Source organism: Notechis scutatus, chromosome 4 (genome assembly GCF_049901735.1).
Source record: "Notechis scutatus isolate UNSWTSFEM ecotype Mainland chromosome 4, rNotScu1.2, whole genome shotgun sequence".
In the NCBI taxonomy this organism is placed as follows: domain Eukaryota; kingdom Metazoa; phylum Chordata; class Lepidosauria; order Squamata; family Elapidae; genus Notechis; species Notechis scutatus.
In genome coordinates, this window is record NC_142012.1 from 142,434,768 (window position 1) to 142,452,242 (window position 17,475).

Genomic DNA, 17,475 nt, shown 5'->3' on the forward strand with positions numbered 1-17,475 from the left:
TGATTCAAAAATACAGTGTGGACAGTTTGACGTCCTCATTGGTTACTCTTATTTTTATGTTTAATAACAGACTGGTATCTTGCAGTGACACCCAGGAGGATCATTATTTTTGAAGCAGGATTCCTTGGAGACTAATTATGCAACTGTGTTACTTATGATGAATCCAGAAGATCACAATAAGAATATTTTCTTCTTATAGCTGGGATTGTCTAGAGAAATGTGCTTGTAAAAATCTAGAATCTTTCTGAGGAAAACAGACATTTGCTAGTACATTGTAGCACAGCTACTGTTTAGGGGTATAGAGATCAGGATAACTAGCAGATTGCAGCATTAGAGTTGTAACAGAATTTCATCTAAAAGAAAATGTACCTGTGATAGTAATCAAAACTTCAGCTTTCTATTTTGAAAAAGAATATTTTTAGTCTCCCATGTGGCAGGCAGATGTCTAAGCTCAGAAGTATCTGAATAGTACCTGAATTTTTGAGTAAGTTACACAGCTAAACCCTACACACTGCACTTTCTAAAATAAAACAAGATGCACTGTCCAATCTACAATATTAGCTATTATTTGGTCTGATATACATGTTGAAATAACAATGTCCTTCAAAAATGAACAATAATCCATTTTTAATCTTACTTTTGGGGAAGAGATCATTCATATGGAAATAAAAAAGTAGCATGATCCCTTTGCTCCTATCCAGAAGAAATATTCTTTTCTGTCCATATTTTGTTCAGAGAATTGTTTTACTCTTTTCTATTAGAAATAATGTTAGTAAGAACTTGGTGGAAGTTATGTTATATGTCTCAAATTAAAGTGGATGACAGCACGATTACTGGGCTTAATCTTTGAGAACAGATCTGGGAGTTTTGTTTTGTAAAAATTGAGATAAATTTTTTTTAATCATACTAAATTTTAAATAGCCAATTTCATCTGAGGCAGCCCAGAAACATGCAATAGGCTTCACTGCTAGATATAAATTTGTTCCACAATGGCTCTTATTACATGGTATGGACAAATTAACAGTCTTCAAATAGCAAAACTATTAGGCATAACCTTAGAATTGCATTTTAGCAACCAATGTAGTCTTAGTCCCAATTTCATTAATGACCATATAATTCCAATTCAATCATTTCCTCTAAGGAAAGATTGAAGGCAAATGAGGTCCAGGTGGGAGAACATCATGGCTTCAAAATCTAAGGAACTGGCTTGGACAAAACTCTACATTTTTTCATGTGTCTGTTGATAAAAACAGGATTACCAACATGATCGCCAACATCCAATGATGGATAGGGTCCAAGAAGAAGAAGAATCATTTTAGGGGTGGAAAGAGAAAAGGATGTTGTTCTTAGGGTGCCTAAAGGTACTGTTAGTATTGCTGTTGAAGTGTTTTACATATACAGTGCTGCGTTAATAAAATAAACACAAACTGCTACCCATAATAGTTTAAAAACAGAAATAACCATTCTTTCAAATCAGGATCCTTTGGTAGCATAATTCTTCAAAAGAATGTCAAATTTCACCAAGCCTTAATTTTCAAGTTTTGGAAGATGGAATAATATTCTCTTAACTTCAGAAATAGTATTATGCCAGCCATGCCTGAGTGGGTATAGGCCTGTTTCCAAGAAAACTTCAGTGACAAAAATGTTGAAGGAGAAAATATGGCATCTATTAATTTCTCAGCCCAAAATATTATTTTAAATAAAAGAAAATAAAATTGGAAACTGACAGTTTTTTTTAAAGTGCTATTTTGTTGCTTTGAAATTCAGGTACCCCAAGTTGGCATGGAGCTGAAGACCTGATCCTTGAATTTGGGAGAGAAAAACATTTTTACCTTTACAAAGGGATTTTTTTACCCACCCAAAAATATGAAACACTGAGTAATTCGTAAAAAGTATTTATTAAGGGAGATCAAATCTTTATATAGGGTATAAATATAGGGTACAGAAATAAATGATACATTCAGTATATATATATGTGAGAAAGCAATTGATCAGACATTGATTAAATGTGAGAACTGAACAATGGAAAACATTGATTCTAAAAGTGGTGAATTTATGGGTTACATTAAATCTTCTTTTTCCAGTTGAGCTTGTATCTTTCTTAAAACTTGCAAGGGTGTTCAAGGACATCCAGAATAAGCTCCCTCTCCTGCTGAAAGGATTATTTATTGCCCATAAAAGAAATGCTTTTGGCTATAAGGAAAACACGGTTTCCTGTATTTCAAAAGGTGGCATGGATGTCATGCCAAAATGCTAATATTACCTTTATTAAAATGCTAATAATGAACCCTAAAATTCCAGGTTTACTATGTATGGTTTCTTTCCAATGGGCCTATGCACCCCACATTTTTTTTTTAAAAAGAAAACCCCCAGGTTTTTTTTTTTTTGCAGGGGGGGGGGTACTTTTATGATACACATTTTAAAAAAAGCTGGGATTGTAAAGAACATCCTGCTGGTCATATTCGGCCCAGATGTTTTTTTGGACAATCCATGCTTACCATTGCAAATTCTCCCACAGCAATCCCCTTATGAGAACACCCACATGATGACCCCACAATTTCAAACACACCTAAAGCCATCGATAGTTCAAGCATCTCTGCCCAACACGGCAGGTGGGTCTTCCATCTCGCCCTCCCCCGTGTAAAGTTGACCTCCAGCGTGCAAAGCAACTATGAATTACACCTCCAGTTTTATACACGACGACTGTCACAGTACCATATCTGAGGCAGACGCGGTGGCATTCAATTTCAATTCCGTTGTAATTACAGCAGAGGGTCATCCTGCACCGCGTATTTTGACCGCCCCTCAGGCGAAGGCGAGAGGCTCCTACGACCCTCCCTGAGCGATAGCAGCGCCCGGTCGTTCATTCCCCGCTCCTGAGGAGGAGGAGGAGGAGGAGGACGGCGGCGGTTGGAGCAGCCTTTCGCTTTGGGCTCGCGATAGGTACATTCCGGCGCAGGCGCGTTACGACGCCGGCTCGCGTGACCTGACCGCTTTCGACGGAGCGGGCGGCGGAAGCTTTCCACACCCGGGCCCAGGGGGTCGGCGGCGGCGGCGGCGGCGGTGGGGGGGACGTTCTGGCTCCAGAGGGCAGCGGGAGCAAGATGAAGCCGACCCTGGCGCTGCTGTTGCTGGTGGCGGTGGGCTTGAGCGGCGCTGGGGCTCAGCCAGGCGGTCTGCCTCCTGGGAAGAAACTACGCATGGCCTACGCCACCGGGCCGTTGCTCAAGTTCCAGATCTGGTGAGTGCGGAGGCCTGTTGGGTTGCCCGCAGCTTCCCGACCGTAAGCCGGAGCCAAGTTGAACTCCCGTGCCGAAGGCCGGGCCGCCGTCGCCGCTTCCTCATTTCCGTCCTCCTCTCGGAGTTAAGGAGGCGGCGGAGGATAGTGGGGCAAAGCGCGGGCGAGGCTGGTGTGTGGAAGAGGCAAGAAATGTCACGGCGGGAACCAACCCAAGTGGAAGTGACGGGTGGGGAGGAAATCGGGGTAGATAGGATGGGAGCCGATCCTGAAGCTCTGGAGGCTGCGGGGAAAGGAGGCGGAGAGATGGTGGTGCCTGAGAGGAGGCGATGACTGGCATGCAAAGCTCAGCAGGTTGGGCTCTTTCCTAGGGAAACCGGCTGGGGCTTGCTCGTTTCGGTGTTGGGTTGCAGCTAATATTAAGAATAACAGCAAGGAGACAGTCTGAGTAGGCAGGATAGAGTGAAAATGCAGGCAGTTGTGAGGCTTAGAAAAATGCAGTATTATAATAGTTAGGAAGTACTAGAATCTTTGCCTCTCCCCCCCCCTCCCCCAAGAATTATTGGCCAAGCAAACTCTCCTTCCTACCAAAGGCAAACTTGCCACATCCATAATCGGCATATTAAACAGGCAAGATCCAGTTTTTAAATGATCTCATTTGCCTTTCATTTACATTTCTGTAGATTACTGGGTTTATTTATTTTGAAATTATGCTAAACGAGATGTGCCAAGTGATGTTGGAATAAGATAAATACCGGGCAGCTATTTAAGAATTGGAAGGCCTTGAAAGTCAGAGGGGCAACTTTAAGTGGTTAACAGCAAAACATGAGCTCGTGTTTTGTATTACAGAGTTGGGAGCAGTACAGGTAATCCCTAACTTGCAGCCATTCATTTAGTGTCCATTCGAAGTCACAATAGCACTGAAAAAAGGGACTTACAATGATTTTTCACTGCGACTATTGCAGTGTCCCAGTGGTTACGTGGTTACGTGATCAAACTTCAGAGACTTGACAACTGGTATTTATAATGGTTGCACTGTCCCAAGATCATATGATGTCCTTTTGTACCTTTCTGACAAGCAAAGTCAGGAAGTCAAGGAAGCCAAATTTGAGTAACAACTGTGTTAGTAACTTAATAACCACAGTGATTCATTTAACTGTGGAAAGAAAGGTCATAAAATGGGGAAAAACTACTTACCTGGCTTACTTAGGAACAGAAATTTTGGGCTCAGTTGTAGTTGTAAATTGAGGATTACTTGTAATATATAATGCTGGAAAGTATTCATTAATATGGATTTTATGCCATAACCTTTTTTGTTTCATATTGCTTGCCTTTTTCCTTAGCACATATGACAGTTTTACATTAAAACAGTATTTTCCCACTTATTCTGATGCTGTCCAAGGTGTATATAAACTGTCAGATTGTTAAATTTTGTTACCCCTCTTGTTGGAGGTTACTCTGGGCACTGGCAATAGAGCCAGTGGGACAGCAAAATCATGCCAGCGTAATTTTCATCCAACTTGAAGGTAGATGAGTGCAGGTAGTCTTTGACTTACAACAGTTCATTTAGTGACCATTCAAAATTACAATGGCACTGAAAAAAGTGACTTATGACCATTTTTCACACTTATGATCATTGCAGCATCCTCGTGGTCATATGATTTACATTTGGATGTTTGAGAACCGGTTCATGTTTGTGATGGTTGTAGTGTCACGGAGTCATGTGATCATCTTTTGTGACCTGACAAGCAAAGTCAATAGCAAAGCCATATTCACTTAATGTGGCAAGAAAGATTGTAAAATGTGGCAAAACTCACTTAACAAATTTCTCATTTAGTAACATAAATTTTGGGTTCAGTTGTAGTCATAAGTCAAGGACTACCTGTAATATAACTTGGCAGTATCGAAAGCCCTATAGTGTGATTAACATACTGTGAATTTCTTTGATTGGAGTGGGGATGTGGGATGTAGGAATTCAGAAATTGTAGAGAAAAGGACAGTGTTGTCGTTGATCTGGTAATGTATGTGTTGTGACTTTACAGTGAAAAAAGCAGTTAACTTGGGATAGTAGAAAAATTTGTAGATGGTCCCGCTCATCTTTTTATCTGTTTTCCTAGCTGCCACCCTTCCTTCCCCAAATTTATAAAAGACAAGTTATCTTAATCCTTGCTCAGTAATTAAATCAGTATAAAGGAACAGTCTATTAGAAGTGAAGCAATAAAATACAGGTTATTCAAATCCGTTTTTACCCTCATATTTGTCATAAGATTGGTTGTTCATTAAGGGAACAACTTTTACATTAACTGTAAAAGTAAACCTGTAGGCAATTCAGACTCTTGGAGCCTACTCCCGAGTTTGTATGCATAGAATTGACACAACAATTGAATAATTCTAAAAAGCTGACTGAGAATTCTTGTCAGTAAACATACTTAACATTTAATTCCATTCCATTTCATTTATATGTAGTGTTTTCCTGGAATTGGATACCAGAAGCTGCCTAGATTTGCTAAACTACAGCTTTGAAGACAACTGAGAAAGGAAAGCCAAATGTGATGGCTGCTAGAGATATAATCCTCCAGATATTGTTGGATTAAATGTTCCTTGGCCCTATTCTAAGAATTTTTTAGCAATCAGTTTTAGCAAAATATTTCTAAAATAGCACAATTTTTATCATTGTTAAAGGTGAACATGGACTGACAATATATCTTTTAAAATTTTAAGTCATCTACAACAGTGATCCCCAACCTTTTTTATGCCGCGGCCCGGTACCGGCATCAGCTGGGCGCCGCGGCCCGGTACCGGCATCAACTGGGCGCCGCCATCTTTTTGATGAAAAAGTGCTTCCGGTGACCTCACTGGAAGCACTTTTTCATCAAAAAGATGGCGGCAGCGCTCGGTGAGCTTTTCCGGGTAGAAATGGCTTTCTACCCGGAAAAGCTCACCGGAAGCACTTTTTTATCAAAAAAAGATGGCGGCGCCCAGCAATCAGCGGCCCGGTAAGACTTGTTCCGCGGACCGGTCTCGGTCCGCGGACCGGTGGTTGGGGACCCCTGATCTACAACATCATACCTGTACATATTTTTGGAAATGAGATTTCAACATTACAAATATGAAACTAAACATGCTAGATCTCCACTTAAATTTGATTAATTAAAGATTATGATTTTGAAATTTGAGAATATTTCAGTTTTTGTTTTGCCCTAAGTATCTTTTTATTTTTTCCCTTAATTATTTATCTTTTTTTTCCTCTATGAAACTTTCAGAATTAAGAATATTTGTGACTATTTCTTGCTATTTTTAAACAAGCATTGTTATGTCTCTGATGAATCAGAGTTACATCAGCATAACAAAACACATAGGAATTAAAGTGGGAAAACAGGAGATCATTTTAAAAAACAATTTCACATTAGTCTTTTAAGGTTTTTATTTTTAAAACAGCATTTAATAAAGTTTATAAATATATAATGTTATATACAATTCCTCACATTAAGCTCAGGAACTGTAGTATAAATTCAGTTTTCACAGCACTAAATAAGTTTATGTAAAAATAGGTTAAAATTAATTTTATTAAAAATGTTTGTTGAAAAAAGTTAATCTCCATGAGAGCAACTGTAAAGCAGAAAATGACTTTTAACATGAAAATCAATACAGTATTTGGCAAGAATCAAATGAGAAACAAAGAAATAGAAGTAGAACATTGCAGTACTAATAATAATTAACTAAAATTTATTCTTGAACTCAAATGTGGCTTCCAGAACACTGTTTGAAATGATGATATCTAGTTGTTGAACTAGACTGCATGATTACAATATCCTTAGTTATGATGAAGACTTTCGGAAGGAGTCATTTGAGCAGAAGACTATAACAAATGGATTTTTTGTTTTATGCTAATTATTGGATCAAAGAGACTGGTTTACTACCAAAGCTGCTATTCTGATTTTTCCAATTGTTTCTCATCATGGTATTAGAGATTGTTGTACATTAAAATATAATATAGAAACTGGTTATGGAAAGGCTTTGTAACAAATTGTAATGAGAAACTATGGAAGCAACAAAGTAATAATTTTATATTCTAAATAGTATTGCAAAAAATATATAATTTTGCTGAATTGCTATTCTATTCATTTTTGCTAATATTTTAAAGGTCAATGCATACTGGATGGAATTAGAGTTAATGATAGTTTTATATAATGTATATCTACACCGTATGGTAAATAAAAATATAGTATAAACTAATGTCACAATAAAACCATAAATATCAGCATTAGACAGTATTGTAAGCCAGTATTAGACATTTTCCAATATAATATAATCAGGGGAAATGTTTTTACAACCTCAGTATAAATCTACATATCAAGCATTTTTCTAAACAAAATAACTGGTATTATGGTGAGAACTTTCAGCACTACTACTACCCTAACTAGTAAAACACTTTTTTGGGAGTATTGGTTCTTGTTTTTCTCAGGTGGCTGTTGCCGATATTTCTAATTATCTGTCTTAGAGTTCTATGGGAAGAGTTTTTTCCAAACCATTGAATTTATCAGAGTGAGATGGAGGGGAGGACTTTGTGTGTTTATGTATGTATAAAATGCTCCATCATACAACTACTAATTGTGATAAAATACTTCTGTGCAGTGTTTCCTGAGGATACAGGCGGGTGTTTGAAGAGTACATGCGGGTTATTAGCCAGCGGTACCCAGACATCCGCATTGAAGGGGAAAACTACCTTCCCCAACCTATATATAGGTAAGTTAGTTCTGAGTTAAAATATGCTAAATAACTTACCTGAATGGATGGGGAATATCTAGCTCTGTAATGTTACGAAATCTCAAAAGCAATATTTGATTACATTCCTATTTAGTTTTAATTACTGTGTACAATAATAATAATGCAATAGTCTGAAAAGTAACAAAATATAAGCAAACAGCTGTTCAAAGAACATCAAAAAGATTTTTAAAAGAATAATATTCAGCCATTGTTAATGTTCTTTAACATTTATGTGCAACTTTTCAGATATATTGTCAAGCAAAATCCATTAGTGTTCACATTGGCATGGCATAACTTTTGTTTCTTTAGATGAGTTAAATTTAGTTTTATTCTATCAGTACTTTGGTGATTAACTTACCTTTTTTTTCCTACCAGACATATAGCATCTTTCTTGTCAGTCTTCAAACTAGTGCTAATAGGCTTCATTATTGTTGGCAAGGATCCTTTTGCTTTATTTGGCATGCAAACTCCAGGTATCTGGCAGTGGGGACAAGAAAATAAGGTATGATTTCTTAATAGCATTTTATTTTTTAATTGTGCTAGAAGCAGATTTTATACTGTTAATTGAACCACACTACATGAGTATCCTCTTACTCATAAGATTGGAAACAGAGTGTACTTTAAAAACATTACAAGCATAGTAATAGAACTAAAACATCTCATTTAGGAATGAAAAAATTATTGGCTCGTAAAGAGATTTTTTTGGCTGCAAGTAAGATTTTGTGTGTGTGTGTGTATGTATGTATGTACACATACAGTATGCCTTTGTGTTAGTCTTGACTCTTGGGACCACTTGAACAAGTCCCTGTTTCTTGGCAATATTTTTTGGAAGTGGTTTACCATTATTTTCTTCCTAGAGCTGAGAGAGTCACTGACCAATCCAATGCCACTCAGCTGGCTTTGTGCCTAAAGCAAGACTAGATTCATGGCATCTGGTCTTGTGCCTTTAACTATCACAGCAAATTGGTTCTCACACGGGCATGATAATTTTTGGTCCTTTTAAATGCCAAAAATAATACATTCTTCTGATTGATATAAGTAGTTTGGAGAGTCCATCGGAATTTGAAGGCTAATAAATTTAAATTAATAATAACAAAAGCAACATTACTATCTAGTTGATATAAGAGTGTTTAAAATTCTATTTGTCTTCAAAATTAGAATTTGTGAAACACTTTAAAATAAGTAATTGAATGAAGAATGGGTTGAAATTTAATAACTTGACCCTGGCTATATACTTTCTTTGAGGAAAATGTATTTTTAAAGAACTTTTATAATGTTTGACTAAAAAATTTTCAGACCTATCTTGGTAAGATTTATATAATCCCATCCTTGACTAATACTAAACAAATGCTAATTAAGTGTTATTAGGGTTGAAGCAGAATATTTAGCAGATTGTGAAACTATAATGTTTTATGGAGCTTTTATTAGACACACACAGACATACACACGAACTGTATTTATACATTGCACTTCTTAGATTATTTTTCTTTTAAAATTTGATGTTGCCAATGTTATTCATAAGTATTTTTTCTAAATATAAATGACTTTTGTAATATAAAAATAGCAAATCAATAAAACCTCTTAAAGAATAATAAAGAAATATGTATAGCAGATATTGCTATCAATAGGGGGCCGAGGTGGCTCATGTGGTAAGACATTGGGCCTGTGCACCACTGAGGTCGGCGGCTCAATTCCCATGAACGAATAAACTGCGTAGGGACAAGAAAGGGGCCTCCCTCAAATGCCTACCGGCATTCAGGCGTCCCGCAGGTAAAAATAACACTGCCTGAAAAAAATCCTTTCACAAAGGCAGCCAGCCACCTTGATGATCCCTGGCTAACGTGCCATACGCTAAAAAAAATTGTTATCAATTTAATTGCGGGAACTCACAAATTCATGACATAACTCTTAAATATATTGCGTGATTTAATAACTGTGATAAATGCTCTTTTTAGGTATATGCTTGTATGATGGTTTTCTTCCTGAGCAACATGATTGAGAACCAGTGTATGTCAACAGGTGCATTTGAAATAACTTTAAATGGTAAATTTTCAATAATTTTTTGTCTTCCTTTAAGTTTAAAACGGTATCCATATAAGACACAGATTGGAGTCAAACTTGATTTGAACAAATTCTTATTTGTTAAGAATTTTATCAATATATAAACTCCATTTGATACCCAAGATCAGACATAGGGTTTCTAAAGATAATCTGAGCCCTAAACTTTCACAAAACTAAGATTATTTTACTTCTTTTGTTTATTATATTTGTATCCTAACACGGTAAAAATGTTAGTTATGGTCTTTAGATTAGTAGGGTCATTTCATTTGAATTTAGAGAGTAAACTCTTTGTGTTTCTCAATTTGGAAATTCCCAAGTAAGATAAGGAAACAGGAGGTTTTTTTCTTGTATGTATTTTGTACTGAACTAATGTTTTAAAAATGGCCGTGTATTTTTAAGACCTTGCTAAAGTTGGCTGAGAATTTATGTCTTAATGTTTGATTTTAGAAAGAAACTGAAATGAAATCAGAGCATGAATAATACTGGTTTTCCTTTATATTAATAACCGTGTTAATTTTTTTACTCTCAATGTTTTGAATCATTAACACAGAAGTAACTATTTGAATTTGTAGTCTTTAGATATTCACTGATATCCCAAATCTTCATGAATGATATACTGAACTACAGAGTAATTAGAACAACAATACTGGTGGCATGTGTGTAGTTTCTTCCACACTTACTGAGAATAAATTTTGTTTGCAGAATTGCAATGTTTATATTTTCTGTGGATTTTTCAGCACTGGAATTCTTGCTTAGTTAGAAGGAACTGGAATATCCTGACTTTTTTTATTTCAAAAGCTTGTATCCATAGATTGCATAAGTATTTGGAATATAGGTAGCTATAAAAACTGTTCCATCACCTTATATATTTTATCCTTTTTTAAATATATTTTATCCTTTTTTTTCTTATGCTTTTTAGATGTCCCAGTGTGGTCTAAGCTGGAATCTGGGCATCTTCCTTCCATGCAGCAACTTGTTCAAATCCTTGATAATGAAATGAAACTCAATGTGCATATGGAGCAAATGCCACATCATAGATCATAGCCCCATTCATCAGTACTGAACACTTCTTGTAAGTTTTTAAAATGATTTATTTGCTTGATATCTGTGTGTCTATACATATACACATACATATATGTATCATACAATAATTTAATATTAAAGCATTTAGCTGATCAAGAAGGAGCAGTTGGAACTTGCTGACAGTTAGAAATAGATCTTTCCTTTCTGACCATATTCTGTACCTATCTAGGATATTTAAACAGTGAAGTAGAGCAGAGATCCCTAACCCCCAGGTTGCAGACAGGCACTGATCAGTGGCCTGTCAGGAACTTGTTCGCACAAGCAAGTGAAGCCCCATCCACGCATGTGTGAGATCTAGGCAATGCACGAAACCACACCTCCCGGTCTGCATAAGAACCACCTTCTATGGACCTGGTCCCTGGTGCCCCAAAAGTTGGGGGGGGGGCACTGAAGTAGAATCTTCTTACAGAGAAACCCTACTTTGGGGGGGATTTTTAATCCTTTATCATTGAATATCTTTGTTGAGATTTTCTTAGAGTTTACTTTATGAGGCTATCTTGTAACTGTTCTGTTTTGATTTATTCTGCTTTCAGACATTAAGTGATACTTTCCAAAGGCAACATGAATGAAATAAATGAAGGTCTGTACTGAAGACAGAAAGCTGTTGGTACAGACTGGATGATCTACTTGTCTTCATGTTGTACCTTCTGAAAATCTTAATGCAAGATCCCTTTCAGTGCTGGTATGTGTCCAAGAACTGCACATTCAAGGAGTGCAATAATACTGTATAGTTTTTTTAAAGTAATTTAGCCAGTTCAGTTTTAGAAAAAAACACAGGTATTACTTGATTACAAATTTTTGCTTTTGATTAGATCCAGACTAAGTTGCATTTCAAACCTATTAAATTTAGTGTGGATTAAATGCAACCAGTGGAGTCTTGATCTAACTCTTTGTATTCATGTCTATTAAGGTGGCAAAATTTGTTAATATTCTAATATTTTCCTGGAAAAAAGTCTGATTTGCTTTATGTGGCCTTTATAGAATATTTGTAATTTAAAATCAATCTTGAGAAGTACTGGCTGTCTTTTAAACTGGTTTGGATAATTGATGGCTGCTGAACAATACTGATTTGGTTGTGTAAGTTTTGTATATTTTCAGGGTATATTGCTGAGTGAATGGTACATTGTAAAACTAAATTATATAAACAAATGATATGCAGAGTAACTACCTTCTACGTCATGACTTCAGAAGACCAAGTGATGTTCAGATTCCCTCAACAATTTGAAGTCTGTTTCCTGGCCCAAATTGTACGATCAAGTAATTGGCCTTTATGCTGTCATAAATATGAACTAAGTAAACTAATTTAAATAAAGAAATTTCATTTACTGTGAGTAAATCAGCTTAAATCACTTCATAAACTTGTCTGAATAATATATTGAAGAAAGAAGCAAAAGCAATTTCATATACATTATGGATATCCTAAATCTCCCTTACATAATCTTTGGAAGTACTCAAAACTATCATATGAATCCAAAAGGTGATCCCAATTTCTTAAAGGATAATATTTTTAGACCAGACATTGAGGAACAAAAATATTTTTGAACTATGTGAACTTTTAATTTTAATTCATTGAAGAAAAAGTTTTCATTGAGTAAGTTTATTTTTTTAAAAAGTACTCTGGCTCCGGTCACAATTTTTTCAAGTGTGCTACAGTCTCTATTTGTTCCCATGTTACCCTTTTGAGTAACTTGCAGTAACAAGTAAGGTTAAAAATGTAGAAAAAAGGGTTGTACTTTCCATCTATAATGTCCTCCATGTATATAGCAATAGCACTTAGACTTTTATACTGCTTCACAGTGCTTTACAGCCCTCTAAGCAGTTTACAGAATCATCATGTTGCCCCCCAAAATCTGGGTTTTCAGTATAAACAGTTTTGAATTCAAAAAGCATATAATCATCTACGGACATGATTAATTTCACTTGCTAAGTTGTGAATTTGCATAGCTTCTTATATGGGTTTAAGGTTTGTTTGAGTTCTTGTTTGGAGATGTTTTATGATTAGTTTTGTCATCTAAAATGGCACAAAAAGAAAAAAAATAGTATAATCTTTCTAAGTATCTTTCTAAGGCCAATCTAAAATTGGGATATTTTGATCTTCTATAATTCTTTGCCTAACAGGATTATAAATAAATAAATAAATAAATAAATAAATAAATAAATAAATAAATAAATGCTAATTTCAGGCTGTTTAAAGTCCTAGTAATAATCATCTACAAATGTAACATCTACAAAGGTAAATCTTTCTTGTGTTAACTCAATATATCAATGGTATTTTTTCTGTGACGATACTGAAATGGTTTGCCATTGTGTATTTTGGAACTTGTTTGTGACTTTCTTGGCTTTTCATTTGGTTCTACAAGTACTAACCATATCTGATCAACCTAATTCTGTTGATAGCAAACAACACCTAGATACCTATTTCAAATTTGTCTCTTGTTATTTCTGGCAAATAAGTTAATTATTATTATATGGTCTTATTTGGAAGTCCAGGAGAGCACAACTTGCTATTTTGGTTGTTAATTATTACTCTTAGGGTTAACCTATAATTGTAATTAAATGAACTTTTAGTTTAAAAGTTGGTGGTGATGAAGAGTTCCATTGTGGCAATGCAATAATTTCAGTATTATTATTGTTATTTGCATTATATGCCACCTAACTCCAAATGACTCTGGGCAGCTCACAACTTAAAAACAAAGTAACAAATACACAATCAACAATAAATAAGATGGTGAATAACAAACATGTAACATACTTAACATGGAAATCTAACCACCCTAGCTCAAAATCTGGGAACCTTAAGCTGCCAATTCTTAAGACTGTATGTTGCCACTGAACTTTTTCAAGTTTGTCTTTTATACGCTGACATTTGGTCTCCCTATTCCAAAGTATAATGTGATCTTATTATTTAACGTTGTTCAGTGGCATCTTCTGAAGAAAATAGGTTTCTACTCCCCCTCCTCTCAAATATCAATTTACATTAGGAAACATTCAGAACTCATGTGTGACATAATTAGTTTGGGGTAGAAAATAAAGCTTTTCTTGCAAAAGGATATCTTCAAAGCAAAAGCATTGACATGTGTGTGTGTGTGTGTGTGTGTGTGTCCCCCCCGGATTTTTAAGAATAGAATAGACATTTTGCAGTAGCCCTACTTTGATAAACATCAGTTACAGGTAGTCCTCGACTTATGACCACAGTTGAGCACCAAATTTCTGTTCTTCAGCAAGATAGTTATGTGAATTGTGTCTCATTTTATTACCTTTCTTGCCACAGTTGTTAAGTAAATTTGGCTTCTCCATTGACTTTGCTTACAAGGTCGCAAAAGGTGATCACATAACCCCAGGACTTTGCAACTGTCATAAATAAATGCCACTTGCCAAGCATCTGAATTTTGATTATATGGCCACAGGGATGCTGCAACATCCATAGGTTGAAAAATGGCCGCAAGTCGCTTTTGTCAGTGTTGTAACTTCAAATGGTCACTAAATGAATGGTTGTAAGTTGAGGACTGCCTATAGGGTTGTAACTATTAGTTCTGACTTCTTGCATAGTTGCACAAGCTTTACAGATACTTGTTTCTAATCTTATTACAAAATTAATTTCTTGTAAAAAGCTGTTTTTTATAATTTTTCAAAATTGTTGAAGAATTATGAGGTGCTCTCTGAACTTGATGGTCAGAGAACTTGGTTGTTTTCTTGCAGACATTTCATTATCATGCTAGCACTGATGATCTTATCAGTTTCGGTAATGAAACGTCTGCAAGAAAACAACCAAGCTCAGAGCCCAACGACCCCTCCTTTCAATCTGGGGCTACAAATATTACTCTTGATTGTAAAGAATTATGTTTTCAAAAATAAATTTCTGAAACCTAAACACATTGAGTGGCAGTACATCACACATTAATGAAAACGTGTTCAGTGTTTTTGCAGTTATTTTTCCATACGTCTACAGTATTTTTAGTGGGTTTTTGAATGGGACAGTAAAATTGCAGTACGATTGAGATTCTTCCTCAACCAAAAAAATTTTTGATGGGTATATTGATCCAACTCATTTCAGACTTCAAGTAATTTTATGAAAATCAGGCAGTTCCAATAATATATTGGGTTTTTTTTAAACATCTACTTAATTCAGTCATGATTTTTGTAATCCTTTTGGTTTTGTTTGGGTTTTTTCAGTATATGTGATGCCTACTATAAACTCTTTATCTGTGATAAAAACTTAGGTTGAAATACATTTGGGATTTTTGTCTTATTTTAAAATCAGGATTAAGTATTGCTTGGCATATATACAACTTATTTTTGTGTGATACGTTCATACATAGTGGGTGTATTTTTAAAAATTAGTGTACCATAACTTTTGTTGAGCTAATAACATATTTTCTGCATCCTCATATATATTTTGTTACTGCTATGAAAATTGCTAGTTTAATCATAGGATATATAGTAATGTATTTAGGTTGGTGTAATATTCCACTCTTATAGTTTATTTCATTCAGAATACATATCTTTTTGTCTTGTTCCAAATTGTTAAATCTCATCTCAGGGAAGAAATAAATAAATATATAAAGCTTAACTTCACTATAGCCAATCAGAATAGAATCTCTGCTTTTTTATATAATCAGCTTTATATTTTATTATATATCAAAACTGTTGGATTTCAATAAAACCTAAGTCAATACGGCTTAGGCCCATTTAATTCATTTTTATGTACATTTATTGTGTGTGAGGGGTTTAATCTCATTGAAAAATAACTCTGAAAGTACTCCACATTTACATGTACTGATATAGTGTTATAGTTTGTGACTTTGGAATGAAAATGTTAAATTAGGTGATGTTAACTGTATTAAGAATTTGACATTCTAAATATAAGATTTGTTTCCACAATTTTATTTTCATAAAATTGCTATAAATTTTAAATAATACGAGACACCCCATGATCTGTTGGTTCATTGTTTCAGAGATATTTCCATATCTAAACAGAACGACCAAGGTCAAAAACTCTGGGAGTGGGAGCGACTTTTCACTTCCTGCCAGTTTGACAGCGGCTGACTGCTCTCCAGCAGTTGATGATGGGATTGGTCTACCTGCTATCTGGAGGGCTAGGGAAGGACCGTTCTGCTTCATCTCCAGTGGCCAAAGGAAGAATTGACTTAATTAGCCAGCGAGAGGGCTAGGGTGCAACTGGTCTACCGAACCTCCAGGTGGCGGCATAGCAGCAACAAATTTGCCAAATCTCAATCATGTGGAAATCATTTCAGATTTATACCCATTTTGTAATTTAGCCCCTTGAGCCCATGATTCAACAAGTGCTGCTCTGTGATACATAATTTTGCCCAGTTGAAGTTATAAAACACGAGAATTTTAATAGTATATATATATATAATTTACATTTTGTTAGGATATTTCTAAGGTACATGATTGGCATGTTAGAGCAAGGCATCACATTGTTCAGTTTTGCCTGTAGGAAATAAATACATAAATATATTCCTGAAAATCTCCTGCTGCTAATTCTGGAAGATGTTGGTGCAGAGTTCACCAACCTAGTGGTTTCCAGATATACATTATAGCTCCTATTGCCCCTGCCACCTAAATGTTAGTGCTTACTGGCCAGAAGTGTAGTAGGCACTGATTGTGGAAAGCTGTTGTGATTACTCTTAAAAACAAATGCTTCAAGCTATAAAAGCTTGACAAAGCTGTGTTAATTGCTTTGAAACAACCCAAAAGTACAGACTCCTTTAAATAGTGTTTGCAGAGCTATTATTGCATCTCTTTTGGCGGCCATTAATGAAAAGATTGGTGATACCTATCTCAAAATGGCTGACATAAAATCTGAAACTGCAATAATCGTGAATTTAATGGATATACTGTTTGAATAGAGGATACTTTAGTGTTAGAATTAAAGACATACAGTAGCAGTCAACTAAATCTGTGCTTCTAAGCTATAAAATCCCCATTTGTCAAATGTGTATCCTTGTGTATTTGTTTCCCCTCTTTGAGTTTAGGAAGCTAAGAATTCCATATAGACAGTTTTTCAGCTGATTTTTATTATAATTTATCATTTCTTATCTCTAAGTTTAACTTTGCTTTATTAACTTCCAGATTGTAACATTAAAATGCCATACTACATATTAGAATGCATAATTTAGGGTCTTTTCTAAAAAAAAAAAAACCTGTTCTGCTTCAAACTTGGTAGTTTTTTCTCATTATATCCTATTAAAATATTTTTAAAGTGCTGTAAATTCCAATTGTATCTCCCTTTGCTTATAGTTATTAAGATTCATTTTATAGGTTATTATTTGAGGGGCATGAGAAAAATGTTTTACACATTA

At 35.3% G+C, this 17,475-nt stretch overlaps 1 protein-coding gene across 7 annotated transcripts in view; it reads left to right on the plus strand.

Annotated features, from left to right (window-relative positions):
* Positions 1–2,979: 2,979 nt before the first annotated feature.
* The window catches only part of SELENOT (selenoprotein T), a 39,035-nt gene continuing 24,539 nt past the window's right edge, over positions 2,980–17,475 (plus strand). For 5 of the 7 annotated variants that reach the window (XR_015749491.1, XR_015749493.1, XR_015749492.1 and 2 more), the window contains exons 1-6: positions 2,980–3,241; positions 7,874–7,984; positions 8,381–8,507; positions 9,961–10,048; positions 10,986–11,138; positions 11,683–11,831. Coding sequence is in view for 1 of the 7 variants with exons in the window: in XM_026665014.2 (XP_026520799.1) it covers positions 3,105–3,241; positions 7,874–7,984; positions 8,381–8,507; positions 9,961–10,048; positions 10,986–11,110 (588 nt within the window). In the remaining 6 variants the exon portion in view is untranslated. Of the gene's footprint in view, positions 3,242–7,873; positions 7,985–8,380; positions 8,508–9,960; positions 10,049–10,985; positions 11,139–11,682; positions 13,408–16,104; positions 17,386–17,475 lie in introns of those variants that run through there. The other 2 variants (XR_015749496.1, XM_026665014.2) reach the window with 2 other exon arrangements.